The following is a 17,455-nucleotide window of genomic DNA, read 5'->3' on the forward strand; positions in this document are numbered from 1 at the left end:
ACAGGAGCCCCTAAAGACAGGGCCCCCCAACACCCTCTGCTCCCTGGATTCTTTTCTGGAGCAGACTTTTTTGGCTTAAACTTCCATGCCCTGGGTTGTGACCAGCATCCATGTGTTTCAAGCGGGGTGGGGAGCAGGAAGCGCCCTACACAAGTGCTTGTGTTTGGGGCACTTGTCACACAGAATTCAAGCCATCATCTTCACATCTTAGACATGAGGCTGGAGTGTCGCCAGTGAAACAATTAGAAGGCCAGTGTGAATGCTATGCCTCCAGCAGCACTGGCCTCCCCTGACGGGCAGAGACTACAGGGGGTCTCCCCAGACTCCCTCTCCTTTGCTAACTGGTCTGTGGTGGATATGTGTGGTGGGAGGAGACCAGCCTGGTGGTGCTCGGTCGTGAGTCGGGGCACTTTACTAACACTTTACTAACAAGCACAGAACATTCATGAATAAGCGCCCTGCTGGAGGCCCCACACCCTCCTTATCTAACCAGCGCTCTGTTCTGAGGAGTGGGAGGGGGTGCGTGGGCAGTCCGAGTTAGGGGGAGGAAAAAGTGCATTAACTGACCAACTTTAACACTGCCTATGGAGAGCATTCGACGACCTTTTGCGAAATCTTTTTTCAACAAAATATGCTTGTCTAGTTTATTGCCAGCCCTGAATAAATAATTACAGAAATGTAATTTTATAGCATAAATTTACAACCCCAGTCCTCCAAATTTGGACTATTCTGTAAATTCAAGAAGTGTTTAGCAAATATTGACAACTGAACCACGATTCCTCTGAAAACACTGCAGTTGTTATTGCTGTCTAAACACACAGGTGTTTTTATGTTATACGCTCACCCGTCAGAACAAGCCAAAACCAACAAAGCAATACCTTGATCTGGAGCTGAAGGGGGGAGAGAGGGAAAGTGAAAGCATGCCATGCGCGCGTTGCAGTACGCAAACACATCGCCTGTCCTCTGTACGCGTGCACATTTCCTGTCCCCCTTCGGCAAAGAAATCGACAACAATAGATCTCGCCAAGGCGTTCAGCGCATGTGCTGCATCGCTAGGCAAGACCTAAAAAGGGAGGAGTGCGTAACGGACCCCTTCTCCTTTGTGAATGTGGAAACACATTTATTCAGAGTAGGCAGTTGTCAATTCCATCACGTCTTAATCCTACAAAAAAAATTGTGAAACGTTTCTTTTTTTTATGCATCCGTTTTAAGGAAAATGAGCTGCATTTAAAGAAATATGACAGATTTCCCTATTTAAAACCAATCACAAACATGGTGGTCTGCTGACCTCAGCAGGCTACCATCCCTGTGGGGCAACTGATCTATGGACTAATGCATTGATTCGCAAAATGACCATTTATAGTGAATCACAATATGATCTACCACATTAATGTGCATGAAGTGGGTCGCAAACTATGACACACTATACGATTGGCACAATCACAGTGACAGTAGCCTGCTGGGATCAGCAAACCACCATTCCTCTTTTCGATAAATCATTTTTTTAAAATTCAGCCTGTTTTTGTACGAGGACAACTAGATGTGTTTAATAAAAAAATGAAATATTTTACAAACATTTTTAGGAGTAAGTAGTGGTCCCATAGACTAATGCCTACTCATTCACAGAAGGATAAGGGTTCATTTGAGGACACCTTCACTTGTTAATCGGCTATCGCTACTTTTCAGTGGTCTGTAAAATATTCATGTTTTACGGCGGGTTTTCGACCCAGAACATTAAAATCGCTGTTTGGAAGGGACACATACCCTAAACATTCCCCATCCAAATAGAGTTTCGGTGTAGTCTCAAATCTAATAGTGATTCAGTAACAAATTGCAATTTGGATTTGGTTGATACCAGAAGGTGTTTTGCAGTTACAAAGGGTTCGATTTTGCGAATCAGACCTTTTGCGACCCAAAAGTGCCTTAGTACATTTTACCTATAATTCTTCTATTGGGATCTGTATATCCGATTTACACACACATTACTCCAGTTTCTGCTAGTAGGACAAGTTTTATAAGTACTTTAATAGAACAATTAATAATAAAAATGTAATTAGGCTCTAGCTGTGCCCGTCAAGGAGTATCAGGCAAGCTTATGTGGTTTAGGTAGAGTAATATTCCAGTGGGAGGTTATTGTAGGATAACTGTCTTGACTGCAAACATCTAACTTTTCTTTATCTTTTGTGCAATCGGCAAACAAAACTTAACAGCAAAAGTTCACGTCACCAAATCGTTAATAAGCCTATGATGCTATTACCGCGCATGACTCATCTCTTCCAGCAGCAACTATTGGGCCCACAAGGAGGGGGGGCAGCACAAACCACAGTCCAGCTTGTAGGTGTGAAGCAGGTGCACCTTACAAATAAATCCCTTGGCCTGGGGTGTACAAAACTAAATCTCGCTAAATATATTTTTCCTAACATACCCCCCCACCCCCTCCCCTAAACACGGTTCCCCCCTGCAACAATTATAAACACAAACTTGCAATTGCCAACTTTCCTATCTACCTAACTAAATAACTTCTTGTACCTACCCCAACGGTAAAACCAGACCTCCTAAAATCTCCAAGCACTTAGAAAAAACCTCCACTCGAAAGCCGTCCTAATGGCTTTCGACCCCCCCTTAGGCATCCTGTCGCTTCGGATATCTGCGTACCCCCAGAGCTTCCTTCAACTGTACAATATAGAGCTCCATCCCATATCGAGATAGGTGAACTCCGTCCTCCCGAAAAAAATACACTGCTCCACATTGTAGCTCTGGATGCTCCATCCTACCCAGACCTTCCCTGTCAGAGAAAATCCTCATCTCCCTGTTGATTTTCCTGCGTGCCCTATCTACGGCTGCTGGCCGCTCTGCTCCCTTCCAAATCCGCCTGGGTATAAATTCCGACCATATAACCTGTCAGCCGGACAACTGGCGCTGTATTTCCAACAAATCCCACTTCATCTGTTTTACCAAAGCTAGGGCCTTGCACTGAACTAAATCACTCTCCCCTAGATGAATGAGAACTACATCCGGGCACACCCCTGCCGGACTACCTTGTTCAAAGCTGGCAACAGCTCATGCCATCTCATGCCCCCATTTCCTTGCCATTGACAATCAAACAACCTCGGGTCCAATTCCAGGTTCAAACACAGCTGCTTATCCCATTCTGCCCGCTCCGCTCGCTTCACAAATGAGTGTCCTATAATGAGGATAGGCATGACTGCCGCGTCCGGCCCTGCCACCGCACCTGCAAAGACACACATGTAAGAGAGCGGAAACTCAATCCAACTTAATTGTCCATCCCTACCCCCCTCAGCCTGACGTACGTCTTGTAGCAATCTGACTTCCAACGCCTCAGCCGCATGAGGTCCTCCCTTCCCCAACCTTGTCTCGCTGCCTCCATCGCCGCCCCGATCTGGAACGCACCCATGCCACGTAGGGCGTGCTGCAGAACCCAAAGCAGCTGAGCCACCTTCACCCTGCCTCTGTCAACCCGACCAAATACTTCCCCTGACGTCGCCCTCTGTCCGGACGTCAGCATATCCCCCCAAGCCGCCGGGCATACCGCTCATGTCCCCACCGGGCCCATCACCACCCATTTCCCCGCTCCTTGTTAGTTCGTCTTAGAACGCGTAACAGTACCGGCACCTCCCAAGCCAGCATACCCCCCAAGCCGCCGGGCATACTGCACATGTCCCCACGGGCCCATCACCATCCATTTCCCCGCTCCTCGTTAGTTCGTCTTAGAACGCGTAACAGCACCGCCACCTCCCAAGCTCTCAGTTTCACCTCCCCGCAAAGGACCCCTGGCCTACCCTTGAGCCCCACCAACTCTGAAACCCGAAACACCCCGAAATACATCCACGACATGAGCGTGGAAAACAATATGGTCTCCTCCTGAGTATGGCCAATTGTCGATAAAAGCCGTATCAAACCTCTGAGCATGTCCTCCGTAATCGACCCGATGCTGACTTACCCTGGCACCCCTCTCCCGCACACAGCCTTCCAAGAGTCGCGTACACAGTTCCCCCGCTGACGGCGCATAAGTCCACCACAACTTCCCTATGAAAGCGACAGCTGACAACTTGCCCACAATTGTCGCTCTCGACAAACCATTGTCCATCATCCCCAACATAAACTGCACCACCTGTTCACTCAGTAGCCAGCGATCGCCCTGCCGCACCGCCCCACTATCCAAAAATTCCTTCCATGCCTGTTCATACGCTCTCCAGGTAGAAACGGCCAACGACGCTCTTACCAGTTGTACGACCTGGTCTCTCCCACTGACCACAGTTCCGATGGCACCGGCGTCTTGCGCTCGTCCGCCTCCGTGGCTAGCCCATGGAACCTCTGCCACTGTGAACGAGACAAAGCATCCGCAATGTCATTGTTCACCTGGAACATGCCGGACTTGAAACAAAGTGTCATGCTCCAAACATTGCAGCATGAAAACCCTCATCAACTAGAGCACCTGTGGGTCCCTAGCCGACTGCCTATTGACAACCTGCACCACCGACATGTTGTCCACCTTGAAAAGCACCCGTTTGTGTGCTAGCTCTTGCGCCCACACTGTCACCACCACCACCAGGGGAAAGAGCTCCAAAAATGCGATACTCCGCCCCCCACCCTGCCAATGCGGCGGCCATTCTTCCGCGCACCACCTTCCTCACCAGTACAGCCTGAAACCGCCCACCCTCGCCTCGAAGAGATGGTGATGTCCCATTCCCAGTCCGCAGGAAGCGCCATGGGCACACCACTAAAGCGCTCCAGGAAGGCCCTCCACATGCGCAGGACCTCCTTTGTCCCCGCCGACAGCCTCAAGTGATGATGTGGCAAAGTCAAACCGGACAGCGCCAGACTGAGCCGTCTGCCGAACGTGCGGCCCACCCGCATGACGTGGCATGCAAAGTACAAGTGCCCCAGCAGCACCTGGACCTCCTGCACTGTCCCCTTCTGCTTCCGCACCATGTTATCCACCAATGCCAGCATATGCGCCTTCTTCATCCCCGGCAGGCGTGCTTCCATGGCCACAGAGTCAAGCTCTATTCCTAAAAATGACAGCACCCTACTGGGACCTTGCGTCTTCTCAGGCGCCAGGAGCACACCCAGGTAGCCCATGAGTTCCGTAAAACCATCCAGCTGCTGCTGGCAGTCCGCCGAACCAGGCCGTCCCACCAAGAAGAAGTCATCCAGGTAGTGCGTCACTGTGTCCTTGCCTGTGTGCCAGGAAAAAACCCACTGCAGAAAGGTACTGAAGCACTCGAACAACGCGCACAATATCGAACACCCCATTGGCAATGCCTTGTCCATATACATGTTCCCGTCAAACTGGCGATCCTCCGGTAGCAGTCTGAACGCCGACTTGATGTCGCACTTAGCCGTGAGGGCACCCACCCCCACCGTCGTCACAAGCCGCCTTGCCGCATCCACGGACGAGGACGATACCGAGGACAACTCCGACAATATATAATTGTTCACCAACGTTCCCTCGGCCATGACAGGTGTTGAATCAGGCGAAATTGCCCCGGCTCCTTCTTCGGCACCACGCCGATAGGATAGATAATCAAATCCCGAATGGGCTCCTCCCGAAAGGGGCCCGCCATTCTCCTTTCCCGCACCTCCTTAAACAACTTGTCCCACACCACTGCTTTGTGCGCGTTGACCGATTTCAGGTTCTCCGCCCACCTGGCAATCCTCAGACCTTCGTAGCCCAATTGGAAACCCACCTGGAACCCCCATCACAACACACCCTAGTCTTCAGTCCATGTATAAGACGCTAGGAGGGTCTCCAGCCAGTCCTGCTCAAGAGCCTTTCCCCAGAGCCCCCGACCCCCCTTCCCCCTGACTGTGTCCCTGATGTCGCGGACTGCTGTCCCGCATTTCCTCCCGACTTCCCAGCATTGCACCGCCGGATGCCGTTTCCCGCACTTGGAGCACTCATGCCGGAACCAAAAGTACTGCCTGCCACATGCACCCTTGTTGTAGTCCTAGCAAGCTCCGACATTGGTGTTTGTGACACCTTCTCCGTGCCCCAACTCCCCACGGGTGGGGCGGGTCGGAAAGGGGTGAGGCGCGAGCAGGAGACCGCTGGCCGTATATATCGTCTTACCAAACTTCGCCCCCCCCATGATCTGCTGATACAAGTCAGAATCAAGCTCCCCCCACTTCGCCTCCGGATCTGCCACCATGCGTGCCCCAAACTCTTCATCATAATGCAACCACGCATAACCCTCCGGATTACGTACATATACTTAAACAGCGCAACCGCCCGCTCTGGGTACTTCTCGCAGTACACGCTGGCGAATATAAAAAACCCCGCTGACCAGTTTTCTATAGTCAGTGGAACCTTCGGCCGCTTGGCCAACTCCTGTTCCTCCTCTTTCAACCCCTCCTTCGCCGTCAGCTCACGGTGGAGGAGTTTCAGAATATCCGCATAGTCCCCCTTCCAGATCTTCTCTTTGGTAGCTAGTGACAGGTGCGCCCTCAGTGGTTTTATGATGCTCATATACGGCAGCTTGCGCACCGGGAGATCGTGACTCTCCTTCCCTTCGGTACCCCCTTTGTTCCCCCCGGCCGCCTTAGCGTCCCCATCCCCGTTGACGCCTGCCCCATCTGGGCCTACCCGTGTCCTTCACGTATCATCCCTTATTAAGACGCACCCTTTCATCCCCTCCTTTCGCCTCCGTCCCCACTGACACCGTACCCCGTTGGGCCCATTCTGCCCCCTCCTCCATATCAGTCCCCACCGACACTGTGACCTGTTGGGCACCTCCCGACCCGCTCACCGCTCTGCAACCTTCCTTACCTGGCGTCAAGGCTGGCGTCCGCACTGGATCCCGACGCCTAACCAGTTGAGCAGGGGGGCCATCACTCTCTCCGTTTAGCACTTCCGGGTCTGCAAAAGACTAGTAACAGCATTACACCTCGCCCCCCTCATCCCGTCTGGCCCCCTCTCATCCCTAATTTCCCCTTCTTCTTTGCTCTCCTCATCATAATCCAGATGCGACCTATCGTCCTCCAGATCCACATCCGCCTCACCTCCATCGGACACCCTCTGCGGGCTCCAGCCGGCTGAGACCTGCCTTCTCCATACAAGTAGTTCCCCATACGCAGCAGTTCCCCATAGTTAATACTCTCCCGTCGCCTCTCCTCCTGTTCCTCCCTGGGGTCCCGCTCAGTACTAACGGACCTCCGCCCCGTACCCCGGGGGCCGTTTCGACCCTTCGAAGTGGGGCTAGCTGGGACCTAACACCCTGCCTCCCATAGGACGCCATCATCTGGTCCCTCATGGGAGCGCGACCGCCCGCACCAGGCAGAGCCCGCCCATCCCCTCGGTGGAGTGGAGGTGCATGCTGCTCTCCCGAGCACCTCGCCAGACGTTCCTATCTGGAAAAAGAAGTGGAGTCCAGCATGCCGGGGTTAAAAAGTCCCCCAACTCCGCCAAAGCCCCCCGCCGCCCTCCACACCCGGTACCCCTCCCCGCCCCAGACGAATTACCCCACACCGCGAAGGTGCATCCGGCCATGCCCCCTGACCCCCTCCCACCTCTCTCCAGCCCCACCCCCCAAACCCCCAAGTGCTATCTTCCTCCTCCCCCTCGCTCCAGACTTGATCCTCCAGCTCCTGGTGCACCGACACCCCTCCTCCTCCTCCCCCCAGGGCCCCGCACCCAACTCCTCTCCCCCCCCCCGAGGTCCCCCATCCACCTCCTGTTGGCCCCCGACCGCCCTAGCTCTCACCCATCCCCCGTGTCTGAACACCGAAGCGTGGACCGACCCGTGCCCCGGGCTCCCCCAGGCCACGGCCAACGCCTGCCCCCCCTCTGCCAAAGCCCCCCCCTCCATACCCCCCTTCCCAGGTGCAGGCACCCTCACCTCCCCCCCCCGGTGTCAGCATTCTGATCGCCCCACCCCCAGATTACCCACCGCACTGTGTGTGCCGCCCGCACCCTCCCTCGCCCTTCGCTCACCCCCCCTCCTCACTCTCGGAGCTATCAATAAGCAGTGGAGACGTCTCCCCTTCGCTCTCCAGTCCGCAGGCCTCCTCTCCCCCTTGAGTCAGCTCATGCTCCTTCACCTGCCCCTTCATGCCCCGCCCCCCTCGCCTCACACCACCTCGTATCTCCCTCAACACTGTACCTACATCGCCTTCATCCAGCCCAAAACTATATTGCCAGCCCAACCCGCCCAACTGAGGTGCTGGCTGCTCACCCTCCCCCCCTTTTCCCCCTTCCCCTCCCGAGCCCAAACCCTCCCAGGACGAGCAGGTCTCCCGCTGGTCGGCCGTGCCTCCCAAAGCCCTATTAAGATATTTGTTCTTAATTCTTTTAGCTGATATGACTGGGGGAAGGTGCCTAGATGTACTTAATGTGTCTCTTCTCAATACTTTCATCCTCTTTGCAGCTTGCAAAAGAATGCCGTCGGGCCCACAGGAGCCAGGAGGATTGCTGATGCACTGAAGATTAACACCAGCCTCCAAGAACTTCTGTAAGCCTGCATAATTTGTTCATTTACAATACTGAAACAGGAATGAGATACATTAAGTTGAGCTGGGGCATTTGTCCTGCTGCGTGCCTTACATCACCACTAAAGGTGGCATATTTGCAGCCTCACCTGCCTTTGAACTGTTAATCCTGTGGTATGTATTGCTGCTTTATTGAAGAATATCAGGTGGTCTATTTGCACACTATGCCTGCAAGCAAGAGCAGAAAATGCTCTTGCTTGCGGAAAGCAGAGCATATCTGTTTCTCTGCCGACTGTCAAGTGAGCAGGGAAACAGACACATTGCTTTGAGATCCATGGAGCTGCATGATGGCCTCAAAGCAATACTGGTTCCCACAGGAGGCGGTTAGCCGGCAGGGACCACAGGGTCCATCAGGCTTCCCCCGCAGTTCCCAACATTAAAATTGTGGGTGGGACTAGGTCACCCACATTATAGCCTGGGCCCGAGGGATGCGGTCCCTGTTGCCGAAATCAGCCCGGGAGGGGGGCCGCACGGCCCCCTCCCTTTTAAAAAAAAAAGTAAAAATAAAAAAGGCAAGCCCCGCGGGAACAGGTCCCCGATGTCCTTGGGGGCCAACTACCCTCCTGTTGTCTCCAGTAAGTCCCACACAGCAGGACTGCTGAGACCTGGTAGGAGGCCATGCCCCTTTCTCCACCACTCCACAAACGCGGCTCGTTGTGCACTGCTGGTTGGGAGATGAAGTCCACTTTACTGCTGAAGGACCTTGGGGCCAAAGGCCCTCCTGGTACCTCCTCAAAGTCCTACACAGCGGGATTCCTGCGAGCTGGTCAGAGGCTCAGCCCCTTTTCTCCATCACTCTGCACACGCGACTGCCAGTTAAACAAGCATTGGTGTAGCCAATAGGTCTCGCTTTTGGGACCTTATAAGTATTTGGTTATGCAGCACAATATCCTTGGTGCAACAACATCATTTGTTGCATGGCTAATCACTTATAAAGGCCCAAAGGCGAGATCCATTGGCTATGCCAATGCTTGTTATTCCTTCTATCGATTCCAAAACAGGTATTAAAATCTTGACTTTTCATGCCAGAATGGTTCCAATTGTTGCCTACCCAAGGTGCAAGTGCAATTTTAAGTATGACAGGACCAGTCATTGAGAGTAAACCCTGAAGGGATGTTGATGAGAGAAGTATGTCTCTGCTCACTAGCCTGAGCCAAGCACAATCACCAAGTAGGCATGGTACACAAGATAACTAACAAATATCAGCCATGCAAAGACACTGTAACATACTACATCCTGTAAAACAAAAAGGTGTGTGCTACTAACTCCGACCTTGAGGTGATATGAGGTGGTGGTAAGATCACCAACTTTTCTGAAAACACACAAGCTGGCTCAGCTCTATGAAATGAACATGGAACGGACAGACTGACTGGTATCTGCATTGCCTGTGTCTTTATGGTTCATGACAGGCTGGCTTGCCCTGTACTCAAGCCAGGGAGGGGCACGCGGATATGAGCTGTGCGTTTCTAGATTCAGCTGCGTCTATACCTAGTTCTTTTGTATAACAAACCAAAATGGAAAGGAATGCAGGCGGGGAGGGGGAAGAGTGCATAAAGGGGGGGGAGAGGTGGGAGGTGTAAGAGTACAGTGAGGAACCTGGAGGGGGAGAGAGTGGTGTGGAGTGCCTGTGGGTGGCTCACACTGTTATTACTGGTTCCAGGAACTGGCAGCTTTCTAGGAAATCGACTTTTAAATATAAAGAACAATGCGTCGGAATCAATATTTCAATCAACATTAAATGAGAAGGAAAATATTAATTCGACCTTTTACAGAAAAAGATTTTGCGCCTGTAATTGCTTTGAATAAATGTCACCAACTCAAAAAGTGGTTCTCCATATTTATTTTTTATGTATATATATTTGAGAAAAAATTGAAGAAACTGTACATATTTTCAATTGGCTAGTAAAAAATTTAACCACAGGTTATTTATCCAATCAATACTCAAAAAAGCTTTAAAGTTACCCTTATCAATAATACAGATGCTCATTCATATATATACAACAGCATTCTGTCTAGAGATCGCCCCATGTTCTCATAGATGAATACAACATTGGACTACAGTTTTTTTAGTCCTTCTCTCTTTGTACTCTCATACTTGTTACATCATTTCTTTAAAATTTGATAGGCCTTCTCTTCTCAAGGTCGAGGCGTTTCGGCCTTAAAATATCTTAGGCCTCATCAGGACTGGGGTAATAAGCTGGGTACCTACAATATACAAAGAGTGCTCTATTTATGTGCATCGTATTTTATAAACATTTATCTGTACATCCTATAGATCCTACATGTTACAAACATATTACCAAAAAAACAACACATCTTACCAGGGTATTTACATAATATTTTCAAACTTGGAGAAGTAGTCAGTAACTCTCAATATAAACTTAAAAAGAAAGACTTAGAAAGAAAAAAGAAAAGGAGATATGACCCGTTGTGCATATCCATTAGACAGAAAATGTATTAGACAGAAAATGTGCAAAACATATTGAATAAATCAACTGTGCATATTAATAAATGGCGGTAAGGGCTAGTAATTATCAAAGGCACGCATGCCGAAGCCTGCCACTTGTTATAGTTATACATAATTCAAGGCCACTCACATTCAACCTTCTTTTAATTCTGGAAAGGTAAACCTTATATAGATATAGGGCGTGATGTTAACGGTATTCCTCGTGGTTCAAAATGTCCCCGTTTTTCAAAGTCGGGGATATTATTTGCTAGGCTTCACGATCTAGAGTACAGAGCAAAAAAAAACGGGCTAAAGTCCCTAAAACGCTCTGTAATATTGTGTTTGTGGGGAAGAAATATATACCCCCAAGTTTTATCATACCTCCGGTTCGCTGGCGTGATTCCGTTATATTTATAGCTCCTGGTCGCGTATATTAAGGTCTGTTAACACTCAAGCTTGTATTCTATCTTCTAATCACTAGAAAAAAGAGAAAATGAAAGATCCACATAACTCACTAAACCGTGGTAGTCTTATCCGCTCCACAGGTCGCTTAAGGCCCTAAAAAATTACATCCGTATTCTCCCACGTAGTTTGAAGTCGCCATATCAACTTAACTTCCGTAACCGGCTTTCTGAATCTATCACGTGGCTGGACTCCTCTATGCCCATGTTTTAAAGTGTCACATAAAGGAAATTGAAAGCGGACTATCTAAATACGGGACTACCTTGCTTACTCGCGTACAAATAAGGATTACCAACGCCCATTCTTATGTTACTAATACATACCTGAAACAATATAGTGCATACTAAAAAACAATTATTAAGCAGCCATAATATATTGTTTATAATCACCACTAGCGTCAAAAAAATAGGGGATCATTAACGTAATCTTATTGAAGGGCCAATTTATCAGATTCGAGAATTCCGTTTATTCACATTATGCATTTTATGGTATATATATATATATATATATATATATATATATATATATATATATATATACATACACTCAGGTGAACAACTTTTACAACTAAACTTTAACAACGCACTACCATTACAACGCAAACCATTACAACGCATTGCGCTGGGGGGCGCTCTAGGATAGGGAATACGTTTAATTTTCTATCCAACACCTTCCCTAGTGTCCACGGGGACTGGAGTTGGAATAGAAAATAAAACTTTTCACTATCCAGCACCTCTAAGCGCTATGCGTTGTAAAGGTTTGCGATGTAAAAACCACGTTGTAAAGGCATGCGTGGTAAAAGGATGCGTTGTAACGTCATACATCCATGGACTCAACGAAAAAAACACTATTAATGACAAAAATAATAAAGTGCAATAAAGTATTTAAACATGCAAGTATCTTTTTTTATATATACAAGGACCACAACCAAGTGAAAATAGACTAACCACCTGTATGGTTCATGACAGGCTGGCCGGCCCTGTTCTCGCATCAGGTAGGGGCACACGGATATGAGCTGAGCGTTTCTAGATTCAGCTGCGTCTATACCTAGTTCTTTTGTATAACTCTTCCAAGCACAACAACACGGAAAAGAATGCAGGCGGGGGAGAGGGAAGAGTACATAAAGGGGGGGAGAGGTGGGAGGTGTAAGAGTACAGTGAGGAAAGGCGGCAAGCATCTGGAGGGGGAGAGAGTGGTGTGGAGCGCGTGTGTTTGGCACACACTGTTATTACTGGTTCCAGTGTAGTGTAGTTCCTATATTCCCAATAGGCTCTGCGTATTGGAATAATATATCCTATAGATTAGACATAGGACTGAGGTCGACTAGGTCTCTATCGAATATACTAAACTTAATAGTGAGTGCCAGCTAGCTCAGAGGTCACTAGAAACTTTCTCGAATTCACAAGAAGGGATTCGTTTCTGACAACCGCATAAACATGGCAACTTTGTTTCTCCAAGAATAAACGTATCTTCAGTGTCGTGGAAACAATAGATATATATTTTACTCAGTCAATCGTGCATGCTTCGTTTCATCAGAGGTGCAGAGAAATAGAGAGACATGTGTTTTCAATAAAAGGATTTATTGAACAGTCTTCTTTCTCATGTAAGTAAAGTGAACTGCTACAATTGTTAAGCAGACTGCAAAGTATAATGCGTACAGCGAGAACAATATTATAAAAGAATACTGTAAGAGCATTGTATGGTTTCTAAACCATATATAAATACATACATAAATAACAAAAGCTAAAACTACTCAACTGGTGCTTCTAAAATACGCCTACCCCAATGTACCTAACCTTCGTCTAGTACGAGGGAGGAAGTAAGTGTGGTGTAGCATAGGTTTAGTTTTCTTTGCCAAGAATCTATCCAAGATTTCTCTTAGGGTCTAATCAGCTCCATACCTTAGTTTAGAATGAAGGAGGTCTGGTATCTCTGTCTCGGGACTTGATTTCCCAACACCCTGCAAGGGGAGCTTGGAAACACTGGAGCTGGATTCTCGTCGAGAGAAATGCAGCCTCTCGATCAGTGCGTCAGCTGGAGGGTCGGCTTCCTTCGGCACTTGCTGTAGCGGCTGCGTCGGGCAAGTAGATAGTCAAACTGCTCCAAACCACTGTGTCTTGTTAGAGCAAGTGAAGTCATATTTATACCTTGAAGCTGCCTAGTTTGAGTTGGGCATAATAACGTGAAAAAAGAACCCCACGGGAATGGTAGTTCTTTGAAAACTCCATGAGTTCTTGGACAAATTAATGTTCAAGCAAGGGTAGGTCCCTGACTGCTTAAGCCGATTTTCCAAGAAATCGTTGTGACGTTTTGGTACGGGTGGAAGTAGCCATGCCTGTATTTGGACTGCATGGGCTATGTCTAAATAAGGGTATGATTTCAATGCCTATATTAGGGCAATGTGAATTGTACCTATATAAGGGCATGAATCTGGAAAATTCGCTCAGGCCCTAAAACACCATACAACACCAGGAGCTGGCCCCTTTCTAGGAAATCGGAAAAAGCAGATTCTTGCGAGACACAGGGCTCAGCGCCGTGCCAGACTCTGCCCTGTAGGAGGAGAGGCCACTGCTGTATTTCTTTCCACCACTGGTCCTTCTATGCCCCCGCCACCCCCACCTGTGCAAGGATTGACTAAAAGGACCTTCCTATGGGGGGCCACGGCCCGGGAGAACAGGAATCCGCTGAAATATTCATACATTTATCTGGAGCGTGAGATGTATAGCTCAGCCACCCCCCTCTCCAGCTCTGCCAATGAACCTCAATCCTGGGCCGTCGCAGGAACACCCCGCTATTCACATACTGGGGTCTACAGAGCTGTGTCTGTGCACCTAAAACCTAACCTGCGGCTCGTCCTGGGACTTCGGACAGATCCACTCGTGCTGATATGCCCACACATGGGTATAGTGCACCCTGCCGTAGGGCTGTTAGGCCTGCTGTAGGGGCCTGATGTAGGAGTGTCTTACATATACCACATGCAATGATGGCTTGGCACAGCACACAAGGATGTGTGCTGTGTCAACTCTTTATTTGTTTCTGCACCTAGACACACAGGCGGCAACAGCAGTTTGCATGAGCTTGATGAGGGGTCCCTTAGGGTGGCACAATTCGTGCTGCAGCCATTAGGAACTCTCTATAGTTCCAATGCCCTAGGTACCAGGGGTACCTCTTACTAGGGACTTATATGGAGCCTAAAGTAGTGACAATTGGGGAACAATGGTTCAGTTTAGGTAAAGAACACTGGTAATGCGGACATGGTTAGCAGGGGACTAGTACACTTTCAGTCAAAGTTGCATCAGATACCAGGCAAAAAGCGGGTGTAAACATTTCAAAAATGGGCTCTTTCCTACACTGCCTTTATAAGAAACTTTGCTAGGTGGCAGTACAGCTGCAGGTCTCTTGCAGCAAAGCAGGCAAGCACAGCCTGACTTAGAGTACAAATTCCTCTTTGGGTAAAAAATTTTTTTGCAATATTCCACGTTCAACTGTTAGCTACTTGCAGCAACATATATAGGGTGGTAGATCATCTTTGCCATCATCACATTAAGCGGCAGGTGCTCAGCACTGGGTTTTGCTTTGAAGGCGATAGATGTAGCATAGATGGCACCAAGCAGAGGCGATATTTCAGATATGTATCTTTAACTGAGTTGTTGTACCCATCTTAGAAGCAAGGTAGCAGAGCCGCAGTTCTATAATTGTTGAAGACAAGCCTAGCATGGGCTCTTCCTGCCAAGGATGCCTTATTCTCGATCACTGAGAGGTTTTTGATGGACTTGTCAGCCAGTATTTTTAAGTATAAGTGGCTGGGGGAGGTTTCTCACAGTTAACTTAGACCTGTTGCAGTTAGCGACCCGTTGAGGTATTCTATGGTGAGAAAGTTGTCCCTGCTCTGTAGTTCATTTCAGATGGGTGAGTTCAGGGAGTTCAGTCATGCCCTCTGGATTTTATACCAGCAATTTATATATGCACCCCTCCTAGTCAGAGTGTCCTCTGGAGACAAAATGTAAGCCTGATCTGTGCTGGAGATGTATATTTTGGGAGGTTAAAGATAATTTTGTACGTCTTAACCATGATACTGTCCAAGGTTGATGCATCCTTCTCTCGCAAGGGTTCACTCCCTTACATTATTTAGTGTTGGGCCGACAGTTTGTCTTTAGATTTTTAAAATGTATGGCCAATGTATTGCCTTTTATCTTCAGAGCTCTTTCTCTCTTTCATCTATGATGATGCTGATAAATTATATTCCCCTTCTGTCTCCTATGTTTTTGTTTTTTCTGAGTTGAAACCCAGGCCATTTTCTGTGGAGTAACCCTTTGTGGTGTTGAGCAGATGCTGCAGCTCCACCAGCCATCAAAAACTAGCTTATTAAGACCAAGTTGTCAGTGTATAGAGGCTGGAAAGGACCATGCCTCCTAATTTTGGGGTTTGGGAGTTACAGGTATGTCATTTTGATGTTCGATTGTCGGACAGGAGATTGAACAAGGTGGGAGCCGAGAGAGCTTCCTCAGCTGAAGTATGTAACTGATGCACCTATAGCTACCACTATAAAGGACAAAACCAAGCCTTTATCCGAAGAAATGTTGTAAAAATAGAGAGCTAGGCTGTGCATAACATGGAACAATAATCCAGCTCCTCTGACACCATTTCAGTAATTTGTCTAAATCATCATCGACAAGAGCCATTCCTTCAACGACGAAGAAGCAGTCATCGCCGTCAGCCCTCCTCTCCACCACTGACAGTCAACTCACCGGGGACGACATCAAGTATACTGCTAAACACCATCCCATTGATGAATAAAGAAGAACCTGTTGACGGGGACAATGTTGCTGGCAGTTCCGTCAATGGCGAGTCAGTCACACCCGTCGACAACCACGTCAGTGATATCTACATCGGTGGTGACCAAGTTGAGTGTGACCGCATCTTCTCAAAAGGAGGGATCAAAAAAGTACCAAAATCCCAAAGAAATCTTTCATTCTACTCCAGTTTCTTCTTAGTCATAGTAAAAGTGGGAAAATGGAGACCTCTTCTTGTTCCCCAAGAATTCAACAACTTTCTGATGAAACAAACCTTTTGTTTAGTCATCTTACAGAAGGTCCTTTTATTGCTGCAGGAAGAATTCTCTATCTCTTTGATCAACAGGATACCTACTTCCATGTCCCCATACACCCAAACCACAGGAAGTGTCTGCAGTTCTTTGTGGTGGGGCAGCACTACCAGTTGAAAGCACTCCCTTTTGGCCTGAAATCTTCTCTTCAGATATTCACAAAGTGCCTAGCTCCCTTGGCAGCCTTCGTATGGAGACAGGCTTGTTAAGGCTCCTGTGAAAACAAATGCTCATGCCTCCACAGCGGCTCACACAAACTCTCTCAGGGGTTAGGTCTAACACTAAATGTTCAAATGTCTTACATCTGTGCTGTGAAAAAGATTCAATTCCTAGCAGCAGTCCAGATACATAGGTCAGCAAGGCGCGTCCCTCTACAGGCCGTGTTGCAAAACTCCAAACATTGGCGCAAGTCCACCTCGCTGAGATGTCGCTGAGATTCGATCTCAGTCAAGACAAAAAAAGAATTACTAAGCCTAATGTCATCCTGCATAGGGTTAATTCTGTTCTGCCAGCTGCAGATGAGACTCATTCAGTAAGAGCTGTACCAACAATGGCAGTAGTCGTCAGGTTAATAGGACGGTCTTCAGATACCTCAGAAAAGCCCTGGTGTGATTGAGGTTTGCAAAGACAACCTTAACTTAGGACTTCCCTTCCTTCTTTCCTAAAGCGTTGTGGCGCTTCAGAAGGAGGGACACTGACTCGGGAGCGTGGTAAAGAAGGTTTTATTTTTATAAAGGTCTTTTTGCGTCTCTGAGTGAGTCTTTCGCGGGCTAGGGCTGCCGGATCCAAGGTGTCAGCTAGGGTGTTGGATCTTCCTGGGCTTGCACGCCTGCGCTCTTGTTCTCTGGGGGCGCGGTCGTCGTCCCTTGCGGTGTTCCAGCGCCACATGCGGGGAGGAGAGAAAAGAACACTCTCAGTAAGGCGTTCAGGAGAAT

The 17,455-nt window shown here is 48.5% G+C and overlaps 1 protein-coding gene and 1 long non-coding RNA gene across 2 annotated transcripts in view; one reads left to right on the forward strand and one right to left on the reverse strand.

Annotated features, from left to right (window-relative positions):
• The window catches only part of LOC147688513 (uncharacterized), a 221,993-nt gene extending 210,393 nt beyond the window's left edge, over positions 1 to 11,600 (reverse strand). Inside the window, exon 1 of the long non-coding RNA XR_015300700.1 lies at positions 11,470 to 11,600. This is a non-coding gene — a long non-coding RNA (uncharacterized LOC147688513). The remainder of the gene's footprint in view (positions 1 to 11,469) is intronic.
• The window catches only part of NLRC3 (NLR family CARD domain containing 3), a 1,491,832-nt gene that overhangs the window by 783,018 nt on the left and 691,359 nt on the right, over positions 1 to 17,455 (forward strand). Inside the window, exon 9 of the mRNA XM_086941402.1 lies at positions 8,388 to 8,471. Coding sequence (XP_086797528.1) covers positions 8,388 to 8,471 — 84 coding nt within the window. The remainder of the gene's footprint in view (positions 1 to 8,387; positions 8,472 to 17,455) is intronic.

Source organism: Lissotriton vulgaris, chromosome 10, assembly GCF_964263255.1.
Source record: "Lissotriton vulgaris chromosome 10, aLisVul1.2, whole genome shotgun sequence".
NCBI classification, from domain to species: Eukaryota; Metazoa; Chordata; class Amphibia; order Caudata; family Salamandridae; genus Lissotriton; species Lissotriton vulgaris.